This window comes from Lasiodiplodia theobromae, assembly GCF_012971845.1.
Source record: "Lasiodiplodia theobromae strain AM2As chromosome Unknown scaffold_14, whole genome shotgun sequence".
In the NCBI taxonomy this organism is placed as follows: domain Eukaryota; kingdom Fungi; phylum Ascomycota; class Dothideomycetes; order Botryosphaeriales; family Botryosphaeriaceae; genus Lasiodiplodia; species Lasiodiplodia theobromae.
In genome coordinates this window covers 446313-466301 of record NW_023336344.1, presented here as the reverse complement: position 1 = coordinate 466301, position 19989 = coordinate 446313, and the positions used below count along the sequence as shown (strand labels likewise).

Below are 19989 nucleotides of genomic sequence, written 5' to 3'. Positions count from 1 at the left end.
CGCTATTGAATTGGAATCTAGATGGAGGTGTGGTGTTACTGTCTGGTCTCTAGTGTAGTTTCTAAACAATTTTTCTCCCGCCTCGATGGCCTCGTTACTCGCCTCGCAAAGCTCCAATCATGCTTCCTATTCTAACATCGCTCTTCTCATTTAGCTAGCAGAGTTTCCACGGCTCAGAGCATTTATCAGCCGCGCTTTCACATTGTCACACACCACTTCGCGAAGCTCATCTTTCAGGCTCGGAAGGCGGGCTTCAATCTTAAGCTCCAGCTCCCTGTCCAGATCCGCTGCTCCTCCTTCTCTCGGTTCGTACGGCTTGTTGGCAATATCCGCCCGAATCTCGGCCAAGCGCGCATCCAACCGGGCGTCGACCTCAGAAAGGATGGCGTCTTTGCTCTCAGCGAGCATGCGTTGGACCTTCTCCTCGCACTGTGCGTCCATCCTCTGCGTCAGCCGCTCCTCAAGTTGCTGCAGGTGGTCGGCGATGCTTGGATGCAGGTCATCCGAGCGAGAAGCTTGATCCGTGGCAGGTCTCTTCCTCTTGTTTGTCGCAGGTATTCTTACTAGCTGTGCGTTAGTATGAGCGGGCAAATGGGGGGAATACGAGCAAGATGGCTTACAGCGACGACCATTAGGCACTCGGAATGGAGAGAGTGGTGGTGAAGATTGGGAAGAGGCACTTTCGTCCGACGAGGTTGGCGGATCACTGTCGGCAAGCACCTTGTTCCGGGGCCCACTGATGACTCTGTAGCCTTCGTAGGAAGGGTCGGTGAGTTCATCCGGGTTCAGCTCGTACGCATCGCTGTTCAGGGTACGACGCAAGGTGCGCAGCTCATCATCCGTGAAAGCATCGCGAGGCACGTAGATCTTGTAAGTGTGCGAGTCGGCCATCCATTGGAAGCGGTTCAGAACGAGCTCCGCACGGTCGAATTGGGGCGTCATTCCGTCCGAGGGGCCGACCACCAGAGCGGGCGGTCCCTTGGAAATGTGGATGACCACGACGCTGTAGTCCGGAATAGAGGCTATCGGCCTGCCGGGCCATAGTGCGTGGCGGACGATGGGATCGGCACTGCGGACACGCTGCACACGCACGTTTGTGATGTTCTGCGGAGGGATTATGACGTGCACGGGCTTCATCGTGTCGTACTCCTCGAATGGAAGCACCATACGCAGTCGGATTGCTGCATAATCTCTTGCGCCATCGACTTCGGCTTCGAATGAGAGTGGGAATTCAAGCTGTGTGCCGAGAGAATCCAAGTCGTCGTTCTCCCACCATTTCGTCCACCTGGCTACGGCGGCGGTGGAGACGAGAAAGGGTCCTGGACAGGCGGGAGCAGCATTTTCCGAGCTGCCTTGAGCGAATCCAGTTGCAACAGACTAAGCTCGGATTGTTTGTAGAGCCGTCACGCGTAGCGTGCGCAGATGATGGAGATTCGCAGAGGACGCGTTGCGACGAAACAAATGTTCTCGCCGGTCCGATGTTCATGCGTTCGCCGCTATCCCGCTGTATTCTTACCCTCTGCCGTTAGTCTCGGCGGCACTACTACTACTACTATGTTGTCGGAATCTCTATCATCCATCGTCGTGGCCTGTCGCTTTTTGTATCTGTTTTTTGCTATCTGATGACTAGGAGGAACATAGGAAGGCCGATCATTAATGGTATATTCCATTGCCAGACGAGCCACACTAAACCTAATCGGGAAAGAATAATGGCTTGGTAGCAACAAAGGACCGAACCAAGCAAACGGAGCAAGCAATAGGCAATCCGTTAGCCCTATGAAAAGGTATATACCGAAAGCTACATATGAGATAACAGTTTGAATAGATTCAACCAAGTCAGACAGCCAAGGGGTAAAAGTCAAGATCAGAGTGCCTCAGGCATTGAACCACGATGCCACAATCCGCAATACCCTGCCATCGTCCACATCAAGGTACTGCTTCCACGGGCTCAGAGCGACGTGCGCAACCCGACAGTCCACATCATACATGACGCCAGCCTCACGATCCAACTCATCCCAAGACTTACCCAATCGAACAAGGAGATTAATCCCAAAGTAGACGATCGCCCCAGCAATCGGCGCGATGAACCAAATCGGCCTGAAGAAGCGCACAATCGAAAGGAAAACCCCATCGCGCATCGAGCCCCAGCGGCACGTAAGCACTCCATCCCCAAGCCATCCGATCCCGAACGCGAAAAACGGCAGCACCAGACCGCCGCTCCAGACCGCAAACGCAGCGAGGTAAACGGCACTCGACACATCCACGTACGACTGCAGCCCCGGGTCCTTGAACAGCCAGTCCCTGCCGCACACCTGCTCGGGCGAGCACTGCGGCGCGGCGCCCGGCACAGCCTCCATCCACTCCGCCACGCAGTCGTATCGGCGGCTCGGGTCGTGGCTGATCCCGGTCGCGAGGGCGTAGTACTCCAGGCTGAAGACGTAGCAGCTCGCGATCCACTGCGCCGCCGTCGCCGCGACCAGCGTGGCCAGCACGACCTTCTTCCGGCGCGGATGATCGGCGAACGCGCACGCGAGCGGGTGGTACTGCGTGCCGTACGCGTAGATCCACGGCGTGACCCAGGAGATGACGGACATGGGGCTAGCACCGTGTGGATCCGAGGCGAGGGTGACGAACGAGTAGCACCATAAGCCGGACTGGACGGTGGCGTACGCGATGGGGGGCCAGTCCCACACCCGCATGCCCTTGCAGTTGTACGGGCATTTTTCTTTGCTTTTGAAGAATTCGGTGCGGAGGGCCCAGAGGGCGGTGATGGCTATGAGGTTGAGGTTTGCCCACTGCTCGATGCCGGTGAAGGTGAAGGCGGAGTCGCGTGGTGTCGAGGGGATGACGCGGAAGCCGTTGAGGCAGCTGGCGAGGTTGCACCAGGTGTGTTTGACGCCGCTGTCGGCTTTGCTTTCGTCGTTGTAGTAGTTTAGCTGGTTCAGGTAGTTTTGGCCCTGGTTGATGTAGTCTTTGTATATCTTGCTTTGTGACAGCTGGCCGTTGATGACGCTACAGTCGATGTTGGGTGGCGGGCTGTGAGACGAACAGTTCTGGAAACGACTGTTCTTGTAGAGTGCAAATTCGAGGCTGTCTCTGTCGATGTTTGAGTTGTAATTTGTCGCAAATATGATCTGGATGACCAGATTTGCCACCTGAAGTGATCCGAGTAGGAGGAGCAAAGTCCATATTAGACATGTCAAACCGACCCTGAGGAAAGGATTCTCTATAGCCATACTGGCAGTACAGAATGATTTTGGAAAACGCGAATGATCTTGAGTTCGGAAGAATGCACAAGCAAAAGACCTCTGCAAATGGAAGCTTGAAGCTGTTGTTAGCCGGGGATGAGCACGTGAAATGAAGAGCGGCCTGGCTTCCACAATTCACTGCGATTCTTTCCTATAAATACAGCTCTCATCTACAGACGTCACCGGTTTCTGGAGTCTGCACCTAGGCAAACGAGGCTGGTGGGGGAATGTGGCGTCCTCTCCGCTAACGACCAGGGCCCTCGCCAGCGGCCTCCGTGGCTTAGCCCTACGCCCATGTTGAGTAATGCATTGCATTGCGAAATCAAGACTTGGGATACGCTGGATGCACCTTCAGGGCCTTTCACACGCCACATTGCCTGCCTGCTTAGGCTCCCGGAACCGCTTTACTGGGCGTCATAAGTCAGACTTTCCTACCGAAAACGACAACACGCATCTCGGAACTGAGGCTGAGGGATCCTCTGACAGAATATAATGTGGCGGAGTCGTTGAAGCTGGCATATTTGGGGCGATAATCGCAGAACTGCTTACGAGCCGCATATGAGTTGTTCGTCACCACTTTCTCGACGAGTGGCCACTCCCTTGGGTTCGGGCTCTTCTCTCGAATTCTGAGGGAAGTGTCTCCTTTACTTTATGTGGCCTGTGCTGGATAGGCAAATGAGAGTTCTCCTTTGCGTTGCTATAATCGCCGATGATTTTTGGGTCCTACCTCTTCGGGAACACTGCATGACTGCATCTCTATTTCGCTCGTAGGGAACGAATCCAAAGAGAGTGAGCACGGCCACAGTGTAGGCCATCGGACCATCAGCCTCAACAGTCATGCGACTGCGGCCTACAACCACCTCTCACCGTGGGCATTGAATTCGTTAATAAGCTGGGAGTGTACAGTACAGGGGTAGTGATTGGCCTGTCACTGCATCACACGGGCGCGTGCTTATGCCACAACGCAGATTGGGACGGCCTAGACCGTTCCGCATCTGCGCAACGCCCCGCCTTTCATCCGGAGTACTGGAATATTGGCACTTTACATAATCCTGGGTTTCAGCCGCATTGCGGTATTTCTGAAAGATAGCGCGGATTCATATTAGACAATCCACTTTTTTGTTAACCAAACACCTGGAAGCTTGTTCCTGATTACTTTACAAGATATAACATTGATTCAAGCGAATTCCAACGGACGCCTATTGCATTATTGAGCAGAGCGGCTCCAACATCTCGTGGAGGAGAATAACAATAGTCATGGGGGGGTTTTTTTTTTTACGAAATTTGAAATTAACGCTGGATATGCCGCTTTGAAATAAATAGTACATGAGAAATTGTTAGAAGATTAGGCTCCATGAAATGCATTGCAGCATTGTACTTCTGTATCTCGACAGAGATGAGATTAATTTTTCATTGATAAATCCTTGTAAGTTCCATTTAAATTCATTGATCTTTCTTGTATGTTCGTAAATAGATGTTAATGAAAGCCCTACTTAGTCATGGTATCACTTCTTCTCCGAGAAAGTCCAACCTCCGTCATACTGCAACTGCACCTGGACATGCTCCGATATCTTGTTCAGCTCACTTCTGTCCACTCCAGTGCCAAAAGCTTTCCTCGTATCTGCATCAAACCCGTGGAACAGAAGACCAATTGCTGATGACTTCCATGTTCCTTGCCAACTCTTCCTGGCCGTCTGGATCACCGTCAAAGCCAAGAAAATAATCGTCAGGAGAAGCAGTGCCGCCGGTAGACTGATCCAGGCCCAGCGAACGCGAATGCATGTCTGTGAACTCAACACTGTGCCTTGCACAAAGTCGCTACTCAGAGTGTCGCCATGTTGACGGACGGCAGCGCTCATCGATATGGCAAGGGAGCTCATATACTTGTTGACAGAGTTCATGTCCGCATGTCCGTTATGAAAGAGCAGTTTTAGCCAGGTCTGTCCCATCGTGTGGCTGTAGTCGCTCCCAGATATCGTCAAATTTGATCCCGAAAAGCTTGATTCCGAGAACAGCGAAGTGAGAAAGATCTGGATAGCATTCGCACCGCTCCACTCCATTGCCCAGACGCAGTCCACGGGGTACCAGGTAAAGTTGGTTTTGCCATCCCAGAGGGACGTGGCGAGGAACCCGGCGGAGAACCCGGCGGCATCGACAGGAGAGGTGTTGGTGTCCGTTCTGTGGTCGGATGGAATGCATTCGTACCGTGTCCCGTTACGCAGCGTTGAGTTGCCCGTCGCTGAGAATAAAGGCTGGGCAGATGGGTTCCCCACTTCCGTCTCCTCGTAGGGAAATCTGTGGATCCTCACGGAAGACAGGAGGGTTTCGTTGTAGATCGAATCCTTAACGCTGGAGCCGTAAGTGTTGATGGACGGGAACAGTGAACAATTGAACGCGAAGTGCTTTCCGCTCTCTTCAAGCATCAGGCTTTCAAACCCGTAAATAATATCGTCACCATAGGTAGAGATGGTATTCATTACTCTGCCGTCGTTTGGTAGGGTAATCTGAGCTCCACCCGGTGTCTGAGCAACGGAGCTGGAGTTATCGGTGACGTTCAATATCAGGTTGGAAATATCCTCGCATGAGTGAGAAATGGCCAGTGTTGAAAAGGTTGCCCCGTTGTCCGAAGGGTATGTGCAGTTCCCCGTTAAGCACGATATGGTCATACTGGACGAAGAGTTGACGGGTGGACTCAGAAGTCCCGTGTATATCGCTATCGACATGTCGGCATCGATTTCGTGTAAAGCCGCACCTGAGTGAAATGCATTTCCAGTATAGTTGTTGGTCCCTGGAATGCTCGTGGTAGCACTGTGCAGTGGCTCAAGGCAGGTGTAGTATTGCAGGATTTGTTGGGAGAAGGGATCAACGGCCATGGCTACTATGGTGATAATGGCACCGAGCGCGGCGAGGTAACTGCAAATGGACCAGTCAGTTTGGGATCCCTAGGTACTTCTGGAAAAAAGCATACTTCCAGTTCATGCTAAGCAGTAAGCACAGTGATCCCCAAGGTCCTCTACTGGCGAAGTCCAGTTTATCCATATCTGCAAGTGTCCTCGGCTTGTGGAACCAGATCCATTTAAGTTCGCTGATACCTTCTGCAACGGGCATGATCATTGAGGCCTTGAGTATGGATGTGAAAAGGGCAATCAGAGTGTTTATTGTGATCAGATGCGGCCATTGAGGAAGAGGTCGGTCCTGGTGGATAACCAAAGTGATGACGATTGCAGCGAACGCCGCAATAGCAATGAGGCAGCTCAACATCTCCATTAACCAAAAACGGTCCGTCCAACTACGGACACCCGGTCCTGTACGCTTCCGAGGCGGGTGATGGCCATTTTCTTCTGATTTGATGCCCACCGGAGGATCATATATTTGCCCGGCCAAGGGTACTCGCTCCGTCGTAGATTGTTCTTGGGATGTAGACTCTTCTTCGATCCCGGCCTTCGATGGAATTACTGGTCTTTGGCGGTCGTTCAGAGCGAAATACTCGAAGCCACCTGTGGCTTCCCGGGACGGCGGCATGTTCGCAAAAGAGGCGTCCGAGGTGTCAGATTATCGATGATGGATAGAAATACCCAAGAAACCTTTGTGCTAGGCAAACTTGTGCTATATTGTTTCTGAGCGGCATCACACTGCTTACCACATCTCTGCATTTCAGGCAGCAACCGAAATGAACGTGGCGCAGGATGGTCAGAAAGTATTTCCGTCTAGGATGTACCCTGAGCGCCACGGCGCCAAGCGTGTTGGTGCCTATGGGCGATACGCAAGGCGGAAGCGCGGGGCGGAGAGGACGTGCGAAGGACCAATTCCTTCCGCCCCCACGACCTCTAAAGACGCGATAGGCGCGCATCTCAAACCTAAATTTATTAGCGTGGGAACTAAGTGCATCGGAAAGAAAATCCTGCCCGGCCCCCAAGGCTTGGCCTTGAATTGTGAAGCTTTCCTTCGCATCGTTCCTTGCAGTGTCACTAAATCATGTCCCGAAAGAGATAGCTCTTAATTTGCATGCGCTTACCATCCTCTCTATGCCACGAATTCTCACCATGAACAGACAGAGATTTAAGGCTCATATTATTTGTAAAAAAGCTCCATACAAATGAGCCAGCACAGCTTTCACTGACACGATCTTTTGCGTACGTCCACATTCTTTCTCAACAACCACCGTTGCAAAACGACAATGCATCGGCTTCACTTTTGTTAAAAAGTACGCTCTCGTACTTTGGCCTTGTCTCGGCATCGCCAATCCTTATATCATCGAGCAAATCATCATTCCAAGCCCAGATCGCCTCATCCAACTCATTACCATACCAGTCCCAAGGCCCGAGCACTTTGTTCTTCGAATCGCCATCGTAGGTAGCGGATCTGGCGAGCTTCACCCGTTCTTCTGTCTCAAACGTGATTTTAGATCTCCAGAACAGCTCGCTGCCTGCTCGAAGTTTGTTCGAATAGACGCGCCACAGGTGGGGCAGCAGAACGACTCGGAGCTTACAGAACTCGAGCACGAGAGGATCGATGGGGCGGATGTTGATGATGTGGCGGCCGGAGAGCTCCTCGGATCGGCGGCGCAGGTCGAAGATTTGCGCGACGGAGCGCCAGTGTTCTTTCGTGGCCGGTGCAACTGCACTGTTGCCTTCAACGCACTTCGCCAGGCTGGCGAGGTGTCGTCGGTAGTAGGTTCTCGTTGCCAACTCCATGAGCTGGACGTCGATTACCCCTCGGAGTGAGATCTGGTGGTGGGCGAATAGTGCGTCTGAGTCGTTTCGGACGTCGAAGAACATTTTCTTGATGGCTGGAGACTCGAGAATAGTTTTCAACGATGTTCCTGAGGCTGGCTCCGTTGAGAGAACTGCATCGCCGAGGGATATCAGGTCGACGTGATACACCCTGCCCAGAGAAGGCACGAACAAAGAGATTATGGATATTGAGCCTTTCCGGCCGAGTTTGATTCCTTCGAGGTTGGCGTAAATAGTAGAAGAGGTTTTCTCGGGAAGGTTTGCATATTCTTTCAGAAACGATTGCAGTGTTGTCACGTCATTCAGGACGGTGTCGGGGATTGATTGAGTAGCTGTCGTAGGATCCATTGTGGCTCACGAATGTCAGTGGAAAAAGAAAGTGACTGGACTTACTTGACTCGATGATGAAATCATTTATAGATATTTGCGCCCTTGAGAACTAGGAATGACGTATTCTAACGTGGGTTCTAAAGCAGCGAGGAATGTTGGAATCAAGGAGGCCCGGTATGAGAACTGCATGGAAAATATTTCACCGAACCTTACTTCCAGTCCTGTTCACTCTAATAAATCTCTGCACCGATGCCCTCCTTGCAGGAAATTGGGCCTTGTGAAGCATTGTTAATATGAAATCTGTTATTTTCGTCATATGTTTCACGCGCCTGACGTAGTTGCAAAACGACCTTCGTAGGTTCAAGAATGGTATGATTTCATCCCTTTTTGTATACCCTGAATGGTGAAACTTCGCTTTACATTTTTTCCAAAAACCAAGATCGTCATGACCCTCAAAAAGGGGCATGCGTGAGAGTAAGTAGCACTTCGTTTGTACTTGTGCCCTATGTAACCTCTATCTTGCGTCTTTGGGTCTTTATCCTAGTCTGATGGTGCGCTTTTCTGCAGCTGATGGGAGATATTGAAGATAAAAAGTCCCCAGCCGTTGTGCATGATCTTGAATCCAATCAATAACCAAACATTGGAAGCCACCATACTCACTTTTAAAAAGCAGAACATCCCAAGAGTCTGAAGCCAACCGTTCTGAAAGTCCGGGTAACGTGACCTCGTCCTGGGTCAGAGAAAGAAGACCATTTGAATAATACCAACATCTCTCTGCTTGCATACCGTCAGTAAAACATTTGAACCTGCACTTGACCGTTAAAGCTTCGATGTGAATGAAGTGCGAAAGCAGAGACATTTTCCTGTTGATCACGAGCTGATCTTGGTAATCCTCGATATCAACTAATGAACCATCTTGGAGCTCAACCCATATCTTCACGGATGTACCGAAGCAAACCCCTATTTGCGTACCCGATACGTAGCTTTTCCTGCTCAGACGACAGTAGGATGCGTCTTTCCATCCTGCCCAACTCCAACTCGGAAACTCAAGACAACGTTCTGTCGGCCGCTTGGAATCCCAGCACAGTCCCGTAAGGAACCCCGCCGTCCGAGGGCACAGTAGGTGTCTTCCCAGAATCAAAATCGGAACACCCCACAAATGACCGCTCAAACTGCCTGACTCCTCCATGTCTCCGAATATTCCCCGGAGAGCATCGACCCTGTCCTCGTCGTAGGAGAAATCTCGCCGAGCAACTTCTGATATGTGGCTTCGGATTTTGAGATATGCCTGGCCGTTGGATGAGGCAACGCTGGCGAGGCCGCGAGAACTGCGGTGGTGGAGGCTGATGGGTTGGTTCTTCCCTAGCCGTGCTAAAGGCTCGTCGATGGCCTCACACCGTTCTTCGCAGTGGCACTCAAAATATATTTGAGAATCGGTGAATGCGAGAATCCGTGTGGATAGCACGGCCTCTTGGTATGTCCATCCCCTGGATCCCCAGGTGGAATACTGAATCGCAGTCAATGGACGGGGTAGTTTGGTGACGAACAAATCTTCTCCCCGAATGACGTGTGGTTGGGGAGGCCGTGGGATACCTCTCACGCCGGGAATGCCGTGCTCGGACCCGGTGCCGGCGGCGGCAACGAGCGTGACCCTGGCGTTGCGATAGATAAAATGCATCTTGCTGATCTGGGCATGTTTCTCCTCCTTGTTGTGCTGGTCGATACAGTACCTATCGACCCAGAGATACGGAATATCCAGCTTCGTAGCCACTTCAAGGGCGTCTTCGATCACTTTAGGGGCTGAATCTGGAAGGTCGACGATCTCCGGAGTTTGATTTGGCCCCCAGACATATGAAAGTGCTGCATAGTCGAATTCCGTCGTGGCGGGCACTACGGCACGTGTCCGAACATCTATGATCCTCATGCCGGGGATATGCTTCAATTGATCCGGCTTGTGGTAAGTAGTCGTGTGGGTTTCGCAACACTCTTTGATCCAACTTTTCAGCATCGAAAAGTCAATTTCAGGTCTCTGTAATGCCGTAACATTGCTTGGATTTCGTATTCTCAAGATGCATCCGGCATCTGAGCGCGGCGGCCTCTCAATATCGTCCCATGTACCACCTTTTGGTACCCATCGTACGCGTAAACATGTTTTTTGTATGGCGATATCGGTCCCTTCGGACATTTCAAAGCCGGATTGGTAGCATGAGTGAAGCCAAGGGATCTTCTTCGTGGAATCGAATGGTGTAGGGAAGACTGCGTTCAGTAACCGACACAGCTGGCATGATTCGTTGAACGGGAGATTCGCAAATGGAGAGAGATCGATATCATAGGAACCGGAAAATACACTTTCAAGGTCGACATTCTTGCATCTTGAGCACGTTTTCGTATCTAAAGTTTTGCCTTCTGTGCAGTTGCGGGTATGCTCGTCATTGACAGAAGCTCCTTTCTGTTGGGAACCTGGTCGAATTACTGACATTTTCGATGTGTGAGGGGAAGAAAATCAGGGTTTGGTGTAGGTTGCTACGTATTTGAATGGACGGAGGCAGTGCGGGGAAGTTTTGTCGTGGCTAAATACATAAGACCGGGCGATCTCAGCTGAGCGTGAGGTTCGAAAAGGCGGGGCTGATGTGCAACCATGCAAAGGTAGTCATACACAGCTTATGCAACACCCCGGCTTTGGTGGCAGGCTCTTTGTTGCGCTGTAACACCAAGAAACCCCACCAAGAAAACCAACTGAATGCCAATGGTTCTGTCGCGCTTTCAAAATGTTCATCCCTCACCGCCACAATCAAATACTTATTAGTTCGACAATTGTACATGGCACCAAGGCTCTAACGGAAGCATGTAAAGGGTTCTGCGGCAGCTAGGATCGCCGAAATCGGCCTTCTCCCTACCCCAGCGGCGACGGCTCCGAAGATCTAGACCACCCCGGTAATAGCTTCGCATAGCGTGGCAACCGCATGTTTCGTCTTCGAGGCCAGGAGCTGCACGGAAGGAATTGTAGGAGTCTGTGCGTGGTCAGTAGTGTTCGCACCCTTGGTATTCGTGTGCCACAATGGAGCATTCATAAGCTCGATATTTGTATACCAGCATCCCATTTCCTTCCATCACCTACGTATCACATAATCCTAATAGTGCCCTAACAGACAATTCCATCCCAAACCTAAAAGCGAACGTAGCTTATACATTTAAGGAAGCTCTAAAGAACACGAAAGGAGCCCCGGCTTCCAGAGGGGGTATTAAAAGGGAAAAAAAGAACCCAAAAAGCATTCAGGTGTACGCCCCCATCGCTGCAGTGGAAAAAGCGGAAAGCCACTCCGGACATGAGAAAGGCTGGAATTATACAGTTTGAAGAAGGTGAAGCAAAGGTCATTGCGAAAAACAGCCTAACCAACCGAAGAGAACAGCCGATTAAATAGACATTATGCAGCTAATTCGTGCCGCCCTAGGCTTTCGGACCTCGAAGTCCGGCCTAGTGGCTACTTTCGACGCCGAGAACGTTAGGGCTCTTGCCCTGGAGGTTGCTGTTGACGCGGTCCCTGAGGCCCTTCAGGTTCGCAGTCTGCTGCGACGCGCTGGGGTCCTTCTTGCGCGGGCTCCGCCTGAGGGCGGGCTGCGGCTGCTCCTTGGCGCTCTCGACTTCGGACGTGGGCTCCGAGGCAGACGCACTGCTGGGCTGCAGCTCAGAGGGAAGGAAGTTCGGCTTCAGGACGTTGATCTCGGCCTTCTTCTCAGCGGCCTTGCGGGCGCGCTCATACTTGTGCGTGACGTCGCCACCGGTCCACATGGTACCCAAAAGCTTGTCCCAGAAGGTGAAGAAGGGCTGCGAGAAGTTGGTCTTGATGCCCCAGCTTTGGTGGTGGATATCGTGGTACAGGGCGTTGTTCGAGGTGATGAACTGGAGGGGATCCAGGGGGAAGGCGTAGCCGCAGTGGTCGTCGACGGTCTTGATAGTGGAACCGGTGAAGAACCACATGGACTGGCGGATGCTCATGCCAGTGACGAGGTAGGCAATTCCGGCGCCAAGAGTGTCCAGGAGAAAGCCCTCAACGGGGTGGTTGTAGAGAGCGCCGTATGCGTAAGGGACGTATAGACGGTGGTGGCGGGAGTGGAAGGTCGCTGATTCCTGGGTTAGCTGTGAATGCGTGGCTGGCACTGGAATCAGACTTACTGTACAGCCACTTGTTCAGGTGCATGGCGCGGTGCCAGAAGTACTGCCAAGTGTCGACGATCAAAACAGCCACAAGGAACTGAATGGCGGGAATGCCGATCCAGTAGATGAACTTGGCAAGGGAAAGCTCCCAAGAAGCGAAGGCGGGCGCGGTGACGAGCTGGTCACCAGAGACAATCTCTTGAGTCAACCAGGGGTACCTGCCACCAGCGAGAACGCCAGCAAGCATGGGGCGAGACTCTGACAGGTCCTTAGCGAAGGCGGACGCGTTGAAACCAATTGCACCGAGAATGTAAGGAATTGCCCTCTCGGCGAACCTGATCCTCTGTGCCCACACAGCCACGTCGTAGTCTTCCTTTCCGAAGGTCGGATCGGGATCGTACCACGCCATGGCGATTCCGGCAACAGTCTGGATGAAGTGTTGGAGGACGACGTCGCGGAAAACTTCGTAGCGCGAGACATGGTTCCGCTGGGTGAGCTCGACCGGAGTATGCAGGCGGTATTGCGGAAAGAGGTCCCAAATATCGATGAGGTGGAAGACCATGGACACGCTCCAGTAGGCAATGATGGGCAGGGCCAGCGTCAAGTACTTGTCCGGAATGCCGGGAACGACGGGCGCGAGCGGATAGAGAGTGTAATCGGGCAGCGGGGGCAGCCCGCTGGCTACGGTCGCGTTCTCCATGGCGTTCGGGCGTGGACGAGGCGGAGTGGTGGTGAAGGAGAGAGAGCGGATGGACGCGGCAGAAGAAAGCTACGCAGCGCGGCGCCGGCGGTGTCTAGGGGCCTCAGCGTCCAAAGATGCGGAAAGCGCGGAATGCCGGCAGAGGCTGTGGGAGCTGCGCGGGCGTCGCAGCAAGATATCGAAAGGACAGTCGGAACAGGGAGAGGGGAGAGGCGGACAGGAGGCGGCTCGCGCGAAGGAAGTAGTAATTGTTGTCGTACGCTGTCACCCGTTCTGCAGACCACTCAGCATGGTAGGCGGCGAGCTGGCGGCGCCTGTGGCGAATACGGAGATTGCGCGACGCTGAGGCCCAGGCCAACCGGAAACGTGTTAGCGGCGTCAGTGCCCGCTGAAGGAAAAACCGAACCCCACCATCCAGCCAAATCTTCTCCGCCCGTCAATCATCGCGAATTAGACCGCCACAAAGAACTTCGCCGCCTCTTCCTCCACCTCTCCTCAGCTTCACACCAACCGCCAAAATGATCATTTACAAGGTGCGCCCGCTCCGCTCCATCGTCTGGCCGCCTGAAAGGGCCGTGTGCGGGGTATTACGATCGTGGCCCCATGTGCCTCGAGCGATGCGCCGCCTCGAATGACCACACAAGACAACCGCGAGATGCTCAGATCAACCCAGCTGACGCCCCAGCCAGGACCTCATCACCGATGACGAGCTCATCTCCGACTCCTACGATCTGAAGGAGGTCGACGGCACCGTCTACGAGGCCGACTGCAAGAAGATCACCATCGGCAACGACAACATCGGTCAGTCCAGGAGGATTCGCAACGTGGCGGACAATCGCTGACGGCTTGGGCAGATATCGGTGCCAACCCCTCTGCTGAGGAGGGTGGTGATGATGTTGAGGACTCGGCCCAGACCGTCCTCGACGTCGTCCACTCTTTCCGTCTCAACGAGACCTCCTTCGACAAGAAGTCCTACCTCACCTACCTGAAGGGTATGTTTTTTTTTTTCTGCAAGCGCAGACACATCGCTGACCCGTGCTCCAGGCTACATGAAGAAGGTCAAGGAGGGCCTCAAGAACAAGGGCGCCAGCGACGAGGAGGTTAAGGACTTCGAGACCAAGGCCTCTGGCTACGCCAAGAAGATCATCGCCAACTTCAAGGACTACGAGTTCTTCATTGGCGAGTCCATGGACCCCGATGGAATGTGAGTAGCAGTTCCCCGCAGCGTGAAGTGATGTGTGTACTGACGTTGTTGCTCCAGGGTCGTCCTCCTCAACTACCGCGAGGACGGTGTCACCCCCTACGTGACCATCTGGAAGCACGGTCTCACCGAGATGAAGGTGTAAATTGGGTTGAAGTAGTAGAGGGGCAGCTGGATTTTCTTTTGGTTTTCACGACGACTCAAATGCATGATGAATATCCCTCGCGGCGCATCAGCCCAAAAAAATCGAATCATGTCAACAATCTGCCAGTCGAAAAAGCAATGTGACGGAGGCTGCAGCCGACGAGCGAAAACGGGTCCTTGCATGGTCCGGCGCCAGTACCCTTGGCAATTGTGCACCCCGTGATCGATACCTTGCAGCAAAAGCAGCAGAATGCGAGCAACCGGCGTGGCGGGGAAGCAATTGCAGGATTCCGACCGTCTGGAGAGGCCCAGATGCGGCAAGTAGCTGCGGGTAGGGCTCAGGGCTGGGGTATGCTGCACCACGTGACTTGGCGTTTTGCGAGCCGAGCCGCGAGGGAAAGCCCGTCACCCCGCGCCACGCGCTGCCTTGTCACCTTATCATATTCCAGCTGCTGCCGCCCGCCCCCATTGTCTCATCTCCCCGTGGGCTCCTCCCCTCTTCACTCCGCATTTTCCTTCCGCTAGTGTTCAATTGTCTTCTGTTCCTCCGCTGTGACCCTCGACTTTCGTGCCACCCGCGCCAACCCGATTCACCGCTCAGATTTCAGTACCACGTCCGGAAGACTCACCGGAGAGACTATGCAGCAGCGCCGGCCTGCTCGGCCTTACGTGCGTCCCGTCGACGCATCACCTCATACGCCTAGCGGTCGCCCTCACGATCGGATCAATTCGATTTTTGAAAATCTTGAGCTGCATTGGCGCCTCGGCCTTACTCCACGCGACGATAAAACGTGGTCGCCAAGCCACAGCCGTGCCAGAGAACCGAGTGGCCAGTACCAGTGTTCTCAGAAACTCAAGCTTCTGTACTTCAAGGGTGCCGACCATTTGGATAAAGCGCTGAAGGAATTCAATGCCAATGCACACCAGAAGGCCCCCAAGGATCGTCTACCTTACCTGCGTCGCCTTCTTGACGATGGCTTAAAGCGAGCAAACACGAAGGCTGAAGCTTATGCCAGCCGCACCCCTCTCCAGCGCAGGCTAGAGCAAGTAGCGTCATCTAGTGCTTCACTTCCACGTTCCGGCGCGACCACCATCTTTAACCCTCCCCGTATGTTTATGTTCCATTTGCTTTCTCTCACTCTTATTACCGAGAGAACCGGGCTCCAGAGCTCAAGCGCTATCAATTTGGCTATCTCTTCTTGAGCTTGGCGTTGGACATTTCCGACAAGCAAGCGCCTCTACGGGAAAGCTGCCTTAACTGCAGGCTGACTTCTCAGATTTAACGACAGAACATTCTACAGAGGCTCGAGCTGTGAATGAGAGCGTTCCCTACTACAGCGCCAGGGAATTGCCTCTAGATGATACGTTCGTGGCGACGCAGCCAAATACTCCCACTGCTGCCGACGATGAAGAACAAGGTGAAGCACCCCCGTCGCCCTCCCTGCAGGCGAGCGTACGTAGGCAATCGAGCCACAGTCAGCGTGGCTCGCGCCGGGGGAAGAGACTTTCGGACGGATCTACCGAAAGCGAGCCATCACCCAAAGAACCGCGGACTTCATCTGAAAGGAACCGAGCATCTGTAGCTTCGTTCGCTGTTCCCGATCCGCCGAGAGGAAGGCAGACTGGATCAAGGTCGTCCTCGCCCAGACGGCAATCAACAGCAACATCCATGACGGCTACCACTTCCTTCACATCCACGAGAACAGATTCCATGTTCTCACAAAATGGAGACAGGACAAGAACTGCAAACACGTCGTTTGCCACCACCATCCCGTCTCAACCCCAAAAAGCTCAGGAGGAATTTCACAGCCCAGGAACGTATGGTACATTGGGCTCCGACGAGTGGAACACCGCTTTTGACGATGTGGGAGAGGGGGCGAGCGGGGCGGCGGCGGAGGAGGAGGAGTCTCGTTTTCGTCCGAATATTCCTCTTGAAGAACTTATTCGGATGTCTACCGTTGATTTATCGCAGGGCCCTATCCGTCCCGGCGGAGATATGGAGCACCATCAAGTGAAGGCTCTGCCAAGAGGAGGCTTATTCGTTCCTGAAGTTAGCGAGAGGCTATTGGCCAAAGACTTCAAGTACCGGTGGGAATTTTTACGCGTCGCCCTCGACGCAGGGATTGACGATCCTGACCAGCTTCTCCCACGGGGGTATAACGAGGAATGGGGCGAATACTCTTGTTTGTGGGACTACTTTCGGCACCACGATGCACTCAGTGATGTTTTCGACGATCTCAAGCGAGGCTCCGAAAAGGCGTGGGCTGCTGCTGAACTAAAGGTTGAGAATAATACCCTCAAAGCCTTCGAGAACATCACTCTCAAGGCAACGCTCTCTTTCACAAGTACGAGAGAAGGCCCAATCTTCAAGACCAGACTTAAACCGCTCCAGCTTGAAGCAGCATCATGCCGCTTTCAGCGAGCCTTTGGTGGCGACCGTTTCCTCTATCTTGAAACGCCGGTATTTCGAGGTGACCAGGTGCCAGCCCATCTAAAGGGTCAGATTCCGGCTATCAAAGAGAGATTTGAAGAATGGCTCGGCCGTACGTGTGGGACTTTTCTGGGCAGAGTGTGGCAACCGATCCATGTGGAGCCGATCAAAGCAACGAAAAAAACCATGTTTCGTCAGCAGGAGCAACTACGTGGATATCGAGTCATTCTCTTCGCTACCCATGGACGTGATATTGATCCGACGAAAAAGAGGAAGATCAGGTCCGGTACGCGTTATAGGATGTCTGTCTACGACCTAGTCAACTGGTTCATGCCTCTGGATCTGAACTGCGATCAACCGTACCTCAAGGTTTTCTCGAGGATAAGTCTTGGTCTGACGACAACCCTCTCAACCTTGACATTTACCCCAAAGCAAGTCAGACACGTGGCCGATATCAAGGCGAATAATGAGCACGAAGACCGCCAGTTCGATGATAACTCCCTTGATTGGCCCAGAGATGAGAAAACGAATCGTGTCATGAACGATGGCTGCTCTCGTATCTCTGTTGGAGCTGCACGTTTAATCTGGGAAGGGGTAGAAGGGCCCATTCCAAGTACTTTTCAGGGACGTATTGGCGGCGCTAAAGGCATGTGGATGCTTAGCACATGTCTTGACACTGCTGATCCGTACCACTCCTCAATATGGATTGAAGTGTCTGACAGCCAGAGAAAGTTCAAGCCGCATGAGGACGACATCGAGAGTGACTTCGACCCATGCAGATTTACCTTCGACTTGCACTCTACCACGGGTACGGCAGTGCCTTCAAGTGTCTATCTGTCGTTCTTCCCTATTTTGCAAGACCGCGGTGTCCCTGCCAGCTCGTTAAAGAACCTTTTCAAGGGCCACATTGACAAGGAACGCGAGAAGTTGCTAAATGCGATCAAGAACCCGGTTCACCTCAGAAAATGGGTCAACGAACAAAACAGTCTAGCAGAGGAACGCAACCGACAAGATGACGAGATGACCTGGCAAGGCGGGATGCCTTTGCAGTTGCAAGAGAAGGTCGCTCTACTTCTCGAATCTGGCTTCGACACTTCATGCGCTTACCTAACCGATGTCACCCAGCGGCTTGTGGCCAAGAGCCTTCGTCTCATGCGACAAGATGTCCGTGTGCCGCTTCCTCGTTGCACTTATATCAAGGGAGTGGCGGATCCTTACGGCATTCTCGCTCCTGGTGAGGTCCATATTCAGTTCACCAAAAGTTTCGTGGACGAGGTATCTCGTGAATGCTTAAACTTTCTGGACAACCGCAATGTCCTGGTGGCTCGTAATCCAGCCTTAAGACGGTCAGACATCCAGAAAGTACGAGCTACTTTTAAGATCGAGCTCGCTCATCTCAAAGACGTCGCCGTCTTCCCAACGAGAGGTAGCTTTCCTCTCGCCGGAAAGCTACAAGGCGGTGACTACGACGGCGACACCTTCTGGGTAACCTGGGAACCGGACCTCGTCCAGCCGTTCAAGAACGCGCCGCCGCCGCTGGAAGATCCCGTCCCTGAGAAGTACTGTGTTAAGGTGGACAGGAGGAAGCTAGGGGAAATGCTGGACGAGCGACGATCGGTCGGGAAGTTCCTCCGCGAAAGCTTCAAGTTCCGCTGCAAGCCCAATCTTCTCGGTCAAGCCACCAAGCTGCACGAGAAGGTCTGGTACCACGAAAAGAGCCTCACTTCGGCGAAGGCGGAAGCCCTGGTCGACCTCCACGACCTGCTCGTCGACTACTCGAAGAACGGCTACGAATTCGACGACGACGACTTCAAGAAGTTCAAGGCAACCTTCAAAATCCCGACGAAGATAGAGAAGCCGAAATACGAAGAAGCGAGGCAGGCCGACCGCGAAGAAAAAAAGGTATCGACCAAGAGGGCCCTGGCGCGGAGCAACAGCGCCAGGAAACACGGCTCGTACAACAAAGACAACATCCTCGACCAGCTCTACTTCGAAACCCTCCAGCCCCACACCTTCGAGACTCTCCAAATCCTCGAAGACCACTTCCGTGCCACCAGCACCACCGACGACCCAACCCTCGAAGCCCCGTTCCTAGCCGAACAGGAAGAAGCAAAGGACGACCCCGTCATCGCTGAAGAGCTCGCAGCCCTCACAACCGAAATCTCTCAGATCTGGGACGACTGGATCGGCGAGCTGCACCGCAAGAAATCCGCCTCCTTCTCCGGCGGCCTCGGCGCCAGTTTCGGCGGCGGCAACGGCGCCAGCGGCGATTTCGACGACGCCATGAACGACCCGGACCGCTACAACGCCGCCGTCGAACGCTGCTTCCCCCGCTTCCATGAGTGGACTCCGCAGTTCGCGGCGCAGAGCCCCGTCATCCGCCGCTGGACGAAACAGGATCCGCCGGGCGCCCTGTCGCACTGGCAGATGCTCAAGGCGTCGGCGCTGTTCCACATCCGCGCTAAGAAGCTGAGGGAGAAGAAGAGGAGGATGGGTGAGGATGGTAGTAGTGCGTTTGTGTTCCACATGGCCGGCGCGGAGCTCTGCTGGATCAAAGCGCATAGCTGCGGTGCGCGCCCGATGACGCTGAAGATGTGGCAGAATATGAAGCCGAAGAAGATCAAGCCGGCGGGGCTGAGGGACGGTGCGGGGAGGCGTGGTGGGGGCGCGGCGGAGAGGAAGAAGGGGAGGGATGGGGAGAGGAGGTTTGGGACGGGCAGGATGGTGGATGATGGTGATGGGAGGGATGGCGATGAGACGGAGTATGCCAGTGCGGCGGAGGAGATTGGCGAGGAGGACGATGAGTGATGAGGCGTTGGTCGAGCGCGTTTGGAATGCGTGTGCGATGTTGGTTACGGATGGTCTTCGGTATTTATCGTGCTTTCGAGGTGCCGTTGGTATCTCTAGGATGAGCGCTTTACGGATGGGACGATATTGGGTAAGGTGATGCTCTCTCATGATGATGTTAATTTTTTTTCTTGTTTCTTTTTCTTTTCTTTTTGCTTGATCATGACGACACGGCTTTTCTTGATAAAAGTTAAGCGAA

The 19989-nt window shown here is 53.4% G+C and overlaps 6 protein-coding genes across 6 annotated transcripts; 2 read left to right on the top strand and 4 right to left on the bottom strand.

The window, feature by feature from the left end:
- Window positions 1–150: 150 nt before the first annotated feature.
- LTHEOB_5196 (Kinesin family protein) lies at window positions 151–3236 on the bottom strand (the record flags this gene model as incomplete). The annotated part of the gene is made up of 4 exons (XM_035514314.1): window positions 151–563; window positions 621–1319; window positions 2027–3155; window positions 3210–3236. 4 exons carry the CDS (start codon window positions 3234–3236, stop codon window positions 151–153), a joined length of 2268 nt encoding a protein of 755 aa, XP_035374064.1.
- A 1517-nt stretch (window positions 3237–4753) lies between these two features.
- On the bottom strand, window positions 4754–6362 carry LTHEOB_5195 (Zinc-binding oxidoreductase protein; the record flags this gene model as incomplete). Its single annotated transcript, XM_035514313.1, has 2 exons — window positions 4754–6161; window positions 6217–6362. 2 exons carry the CDS (start codon window positions 6360–6362, stop codon window positions 4754–4756), a joined length of 1554 nt encoding a protein of 517 aa, XP_035374063.1.
- A 1037-nt stretch (window positions 6363–7399) lies between these two features.
- On the bottom strand, window positions 7400–8329 carry LTHEOB_5194 (uncharacterized protein; the record flags this gene model as incomplete). Its single annotated transcript, XM_035514312.1, has 1 exon — window positions 7400–8329. The coding sequence occupies one exon, from the start codon at window positions 8327–8329 to the stop codon at window positions 7400–7402; it is 930 nt and encodes a 309-aa protein (XP_035374062.1).
- A 3457-nt stretch (window positions 8330–11786) lies between these two features.
- LTHEOB_5193 (Sphinganine hydroxylase sur2) lies at window positions 11787–13167 on the bottom strand (the record flags this gene model as incomplete). The annotated part of the gene is made up of 2 exons (XM_035514311.1): window positions 11787–12433; window positions 12486–13167. 2 exons carry the CDS (start codon window positions 13165–13167, stop codon window positions 11787–11789), a joined length of 1329 nt encoding a protein of 442 aa, XP_035374061.1.
- Window positions 13168–13685: 518 nt separating this feature from the next.
- Window positions 13686–14513, top strand: LTHEOB_5192 (Translationally-controlled tumor protein; the record flags this gene model as incomplete). Its single annotated transcript, XM_035514310.1, has 5 exons — window positions 13686–13700; window positions 13857–13968; window positions 14022–14159; window positions 14212–14371; window positions 14429–14513. The coding sequence occupies 5 exons, from the start codon at window positions 13686–13688 to the stop codon at window positions 14511–14513; spliced, it is 510 nt and encodes a 169-aa protein (XP_035374060.1).
- A 1668-nt stretch (window positions 14514–16181) lies between these two features.
- LTHEOB_5191 (RNA-dependent RNA polymerase eukaryotic-type) lies at window positions 16182–19751 on the top strand (the record flags this gene model as incomplete). Its single annotated transcript, XM_035514309.1, has 1 exon — window positions 16182–19751. One exon carries the CDS (start codon window positions 16182–16184, stop codon window positions 19749–19751), a length of 3570 nt encoding a protein of 1189 aa, XP_035374059.1.
- Between the last annotated feature and the right edge of the window lie 238 nt (window positions 19752–19989).